Source organism: Mustela nigripes, chromosome 2 (assembly GCF_022355385.1).
Source record: "Mustela nigripes isolate SB6536 chromosome 2, MUSNIG.SB6536, whole genome shotgun sequence".
Lineage (NCBI taxonomy): Eukaryota > Metazoa > Chordata > Mammalia > Carnivora > Mustelidae > Mustela > Mustela nigripes.
Window position 1 is genome coordinate 215,726,247 of NC_081558.1, and position 6,529 is coordinate 215,732,775.

The 6,529-nt window shown below is 61.3% G+C and overlaps 1 protein-coding gene across 1 annotated transcript in view; it reads right to left on the minus strand.

The window, feature by feature from the left end:
• Positions 1–2,052, minus strand: part of PRDM15 (PR/SET domain 15) — a 45,027-nt gene extending 42,975 nt beyond the window's left edge. The window contains 3 exon segments of the mRNA XM_059392389.1: positions 1,076–1,309; positions 1,495–1,549; positions 1,736–2,052. Coding sequence (XP_059248372.1) covers positions 1,076–1,309; positions 1,495–1,549; positions 1,736–1,848 — 402 coding nt within the window. The 5' untranslated portion in view covers positions 1,849–2,052.
• Positions 2,053–6,529: the final 4,477 nt, after the last annotated feature.

Sequence of the window (6,529 nt, forward strand, 5' to 3'; positions counted from 1 at the left end):
CCAGCGTAGGAACAGGTGGCTACTGTCATCCTCCGCCAGGGAAACATGCTCAGCACGGCACCGGGACACAGCGCGCTCCCGCGCGAGTAGCGCAGGAAACCCCGGGCACGCGTGGGCGGCTGGCGGAGCGGAGACCAGGGTGGTGTCTCTTGTGACCTGCAAGCACGTGGCCTATGACCCCACCGCTGCAGTCGGGGGCGCCTGCCCCAGAGAAATGAACACTTGCGCCCACACAAAAACCCGCACACCTCTTTGGAGCAGCTCTACTCACAACAGGTCAGATGGCTGGCCCCCAACGGGTGACCCCGGTCCGTGGTCCAGAGGGACCCACACCTGGAAGGCTCATCCGCGATGAAAAGGAGTGAACCACTGATACGCTTGGGCTCTGGGGAACTCTCCAGAGTGGTGCTAAGAACGCCGGTCCCAAAACGTCACCTACTGCCTGACTCCATTCACGTAACCTCCCTGAAATGTCACGACACATGGATGGGGCCTAGAGTCGTGGCTGGCGGGGTGTGGGGGAGACGGCGGGTGAGGCTGTAGAGGGGCAGCGGGGGGACACCTGTGGGGGTGGGATGCTCTGTACTGCGCTGCGTCACGGTCGCCGTCCTGGACGTGACCCCGCACTGGACGCCTGCAGGGTGTCACGGTAGGGACCTGGGCAAAGAGCACGGGGGATCACGGCGCGGTCCTTCCGACGACTGCACGGGGATCTACAGTTACCTCAAAACTGAACGTTCAATTAAGAAAAGACACGGAGGGGCGCCTGGGTGGCTCAGTGGGTTCAGGTCTCTGCCTTCCGCTCAGGTCATGATCCCAGGGTCCTGGGATCGAGCCCCGCATCTGGCTCTCTGCTTAGCGGGGAGCCTGCTTCCTCCTCTCTCTCTGCCTGCCTCACTGCTTCCTTGTGACCTCTGTCAAATAAGTAAACAAAATCTTAAAAAAAAAAAAAAAAAAAAAGAAAGAAAGAAAATGCACAAGCAGCAGGAGTAGCAGAAGGAGAGAGGGAAGCAGGCTCCCCACTGAGCAGGGAGCCCTGATGCAGGGCTTGATCCCAGGAACCCTGGATCATGACCTGAGCTGAATTCAGGAGTTGGGCACTTAGCCGACTGAGCCCCTCTGGGAGCCCCGTAGAAGCGACGTTAAGCACAGTGTTCGGGTTGGGGCCAGATTCCGATGAAAACAGCGTGGGTGGCTTTCGCTGGGCAGCTGGAAACCGGAACTCTGGTCTCCGGGCACACTGAGGGAGCAGCATGAGAGGTTCCCAGCGGGCTGGGATCGTGGCTCCCGTGAGGCTCCTTCTGCAGAGCTGCGGACCGAAACACAAACTCAGCCCTGGGGCCGGAGCCTGGCCCCTTCTCTTTCCGCGCACTACCCGTGGGGATTCCGGGACAGGGACATGGGGCAGATCAGCCGGGTGATGGGTCCGCGGGGAACGGGGTCTGCCAGCCGGCCTACCGGCTGGAATTATCAAATTCCTCATGATAAAATTACCCGTAAATGGTGTCCACGCACGCTCGTCCTGTGCCTCCTCTTCCACTTGCTCTGGCTGTGGACAGGCATCTTTTCTTCACCTCACCTGGCCGGTCACCTGGGACTCGGCCAGCCACTGTCCTCCCCAGCCACTCCCCCGCAGGGGGTCCTCCTCCTCCCCATCTAGTCTGGGCTCTCCTGGGGCACAGCCCGCACCCCTTCTCACCGCTCCTCCGGAGGACCCCTCCCCGGGCAGCCACACCTGCTTCCATGCCTACGTGCAGACCATCGGCGGCTGGTACTGCTCCGAGGAGTCTGATGTGGATGTCCAGCTGCCCCCACACCTTCGCTTGGAGGCCACAAGCAGCCGGACATGCCAGAAGTGAGCGCCGGGCCATTCCTGGCTTCCCTGCCCAACGGGGCCCTCCTGGGCCGCCCACATCTTAGAACACGGTGGTCAGAGATGTACTCGTCCCGCCCCAGGGCCAGCGGCCCCACACACCCTACCTGCAGCCTCCGTGGACCACACCCCACCTCCTCCCTCCTGGAAGGCGGCAAGGGCCCCCGAAGACTCTTCCTGCTCCTGACCCCCGGCCGGCCTCCACTTCCCACGCTGCAGAGGGAGCTTCATTGAGAACTGGGACCCAATCATATCGTCTGTCACCCTGAAAGCCGATGGCCTCCTACTGTCCCCGGGACAGAACCAAGCCCAGCAGGCTCCTCTGCCCAACCCCCCTCGCTGACCTCTTAGGCCTCTGTGGCCTCCCACTAGTTCCCAGAAGCACCCAGCGCCTTCCTGCCCCCGGCCTCCCACAGGCTCCTCCCTGTGCCTGGAGCCTCCGCCGGGCTCTGCCGTGGGCTCACTCCTACTCATTCTTCACATCTGAGCTTAATTGGCACATCTTCGGGGAAGGGTTTCCTGGTCCGCCTGTCCAAATTAAGGCCTTGTAACACGTTCTAAAAGCACCCTGCAATTTTCCCTCGCCGCAACTTTGACCTTACAGTGGTAATCACTTCTGTGTTTCGTTTATCCGGAGACCCTACAGGATCCACAGGGCAAGAGCCATCGATCGGCCGTGTTGGGGCCCGTGCAGGCCAGGCCCAGGGAGGGCGGCAATGCTGACGGGGCCATCTGCTCCTCCACGTATGTCCCTGCACGTACCCCCACCCCCGCTGGGGACCGAGGTCCCCTCCACAGGATCGTGCTGCCTCCGCCGTTTGCTTTTCCTAGAGACCCCCCACCCGTGCAAGCCCCCCGGCTCCTTCCACAGAGCCCAGGCTCACCCTCCAGACCCCTCCCTCCCCATCAACTCCCCTCCCCGCCGAATCCCAACGCGGGGTTGACCTTCTTATTAAACAGTTGTCTCGGGTTGTCATAGATCGTGGCCAGTGTCTGTGGGCTGTCTGTTGGTTTTTCACCCAGATTCCCAACGGAACCACGATCTTCCTACTCTCTCCCTTTTGAAACCCTCACGTCCCCGGTGCACCGCGCCCCACCAACAGTAAGTCTCGGTGTCTTTCCCCTGGGCTCCTCGGTGCCGCCAGATAATTCAGAGTTGGTCGGAAAGCTTCAGATGCCTCATTTGTCAAACTTAGGACGGGAACTTCAGAAATTGGGGTAGATTAGTGGGGAGACCGGAAGAGACTCCCCGTGTCCCCATCCAATGCTTATCCCACTTCCTCCGTGTTTCAGAGCACCTGCTCCTGCCAGCCTCAGCCACCCACCAGCCAGGACCCAGGGCCCGCCTGCTCCGTCCCCCCACACAGGCAGGCCACGAGGCCCTTCCCGTGCGCCGTCTGGGGCGGTGTGGGCCTGGCCTTGCTTTCCCGGGGCTCCTGCCTTCCCTCTTCCCTCTCCCTCGGATGCGGACCCTCTCTGTAGGGTTTCCAGCTCCACGCACTCAAAAGAAAGTCTGAACAGATAATCTGCATTAGCGAAGAAAGCTTGCAAACTGTGATGCTGTCACAGGAAATGGAGGCTTTTCAGGACGGCAGCTGGTGCCCGTGAGAACATTCCAACGGCTCAGACGGGGCCACATCCGTCCCTTGCCCCAGTATCCACAGGCACCGCCGGCGCCACGTGGTGAAGCTCTGCTTTGTCTGAGGCAGCAGAACAGGTATGAGCCTTCCCCCCTGCCACCACATACGACCCGGCAGGTGCCCCCTGTAGCCCGCTGGGAGGAAGCCTGGAAGGGCCGCATGTGGGACCCGGGCTTGGCCAAACCAACGGCTCCTCGCCCTCCGCTTCTGGGGAGGGTGCTCCGGCCCCCAGGGAAGCCCCGCATACGCCTTCCTCAGTACGAAGGGGGAAAGGTCTGAGTGAGGTGCACCTGCTTCACCTGCAGTGATCAGGCAGCTCTCCGCCACCAAGGTCAATCACAAGATCACAATCCGTCTGGGACCCAAGCCTGGCTGCAGGAGGGCACCAAGCCAGCCACATCTCCCCAGTGATGGCCACTGGTCTCCCACGGGGCCCGAGCCTGGCTGCCTCGGGCAGGTGGGGAGGGGACCAGAGTTCATTTCCGTGGTGACAAGTGTTCACAGCCAGAACTCTGACATGCGGGGAAGACGTCCCACCACTGCTCTCCACTCAGAAAGCCCAGACACCTCATCGGGCTACTCTGAGATTTGCAGGAATCTTCTATAAGGACACAGCACGGCTCTACAGAACCCCTGCCGTCCAGAAGCTTCTACAGCCCGCCCTTAGGGAAACACCGGCCTGGAGAGGGGAGAAGCAGCACAGGCCACACAACTCAAATTCCCTCAGGAGGACAGGTGTGGACGCTTTTTACGAAGACTGCTCTGTGCGGGTCTGACTACTGGAGGCTCCTCTCGCCGGTGGGATCTGACAGAACGTGTCCTTTTGTGTCTGGCCTGTGTCACTAGGCTCGATGTCCTCCAGGCCCCCCAGCGGGGCAGCGGGGGTCAGAATGCCCCCCTCCTGCGGCCTGGACACCCCTCCCCTGCGCAGACCGGCCACACCGTGCGTAGCCCTTCACCCGCCGTCGGACACGGGGCTGTTTCCAGCCCTTGGCTATCGCGAATCCTGCTGCCGTGAACGCAGGGTACAAGCGGCTCTCGGAGTCCTCGCTTCCACCCGTCCGGGGGTGGACCTGGACACAGAAGTCTGGATCGCAGGGGGACTCTGTCTCATGGGCTGAGGACTCGCCATACGGCGCCCACAGCGGCTGGGTCACCGTCCGTCCCGCCCGCGGTGCCCGGGCTTCCCGCTGCCCCGCGTCCCCCCACGCCTGCTGTCCTGCTCCTTTGTTTTTGTAGTCACCATCCTGGTGGGGGGGGGAGGTGGAGAAAGACCATCTTTTAGTGGGACCTGCAAAAGCCCCGATTCAGAAAAAGCAACCCGGGTGGAAGTGTTGCGCAACGAACACATCACAACCTGAGAACGCAGGCAGCTAAAAATAACTCCGGGAAGAGGCGTTTTCAGGGCCGCCGGTGACGTAAGTGTGAAATGAAGATTCTCTCTGGTTTCTTGGCCTGGCGGGGCCTTCCCTGCCCCTCCCGGGACCAGCTATGTGACAGGTGTCGGGGGAGGGTTCCGGAAGTGAGGCGGTGGCACACCGCGAGTCCGTCCCCGGCTGGGACGACAGACTGGATCCAGCCGGCCTCGCTCTCCAACGCAAGTCTCAGGTGAGCCCCACGCCCCACGCTGGGAGCTGTTTGTGTTACATTCTGAAATAATTATAGAATCACAGGAAATTTCCAAAAGAGCACAGAGAGGCCCCAAGCACCCTCCACGCGCACTTCCCCGACGGTCTGGCTTACGTAACTATGGGGGACGGCACGGTTCCCACGAGGCCACCGCACGGAGTGTGTCCCTGTCGCTCCGTGCACCAGCACCACAGCTGCAGCTCTGGGTGGCCTCCCCCACCATCCAGATGCAGGAGGACTGCTCCATCTGGAGAAGACCTTGCCAATGGGCCCCCTCAATGTCATGCCCCCTCCAGCCACCCCTGACTTCCAGCCACCTCGAAGCCAGTCTCCGTCTCTGACACGCTGTCGTTTCAAGGGGATCATACGGACAGAATCGTGCATGACGACACCTTCGGACGCTGGCTTTTTTTCACTCAGCAAAATGCCCCAGAGGTCCATCAGGTTGTCACTGGGACAGGGCATCCCTGTGTGGAGCTGTAACACTCAGAGGCATGGGTGTGAAACGGTTGGTTTAACAGTTCCCGTGCAGGGGGACCCCCGGGCTTTCCCCCACTTGAGGCTTTTGCTTATAACGAAGCTGTGAACAAGCGTGCACGGCTTTGTGTGGACACGGCTGTCACCTCCCTGGGATCCATGCCCTGGAGTGCGAGGGGTCAGGCCAGGTCGCCGACAAGTGCACGCTTCATTGACTAAGAAGCTGTGACAGTGTTTGAGAGGCCCAGTGTCTCGGCGTCCTTGCCAGCGTCTGGGGTCACCACTGGGTCTGACCGGAGCCGCCGTCACAGACGGACCCGGCATCTCCCGGGGGCTTCCCTTCGCACGTCCCGAATGGCGAAGGTCACTGGACACCTTCTCGCGGCCACTCTGCCGTGTATATCACCTCATCGCTGAGTGTCCCCTCAGACCGCCTGGGGTTCTCCCTGTTGTATCTCGACGGCCCCCACGTATCTAGCCCCTTCATCAGAAACGTGGCTCCCAAGCACTTTCTCCCTCCCTACCGCTCTGCTTGGGATCCTCCCAACGGGGGCCTGGCCCAACGAAGGTTTCTCATGTGATCAAGCCCCACTCACCGATCTTCGCTTCTGTGGATTGTGTTTCTGGTGTCCTGGCTACGACCCGTGTGCTGAGCCCTGGCTCCCCAGATTGCCTCCGAGCTTTCCCGGGAGAGCGTTCCACTTTCACACGTTAAGCTGCATTCTCCCATTTGAGTTAACGTCTGTGTAGGACGGGATGCCGAGGGTCATTCTGCCCACAGACAAGCAGTGGGCCGGCACCACGGAAACGCTTCTGCGCCTCTGCCCAGAACCAGCTGTCTCTACTCGTGCGGCTGGACGTCTGCCTTCTCTCTCCTGTTCCGACGCCCGCCGCGGTGTCTGTCCCCGGC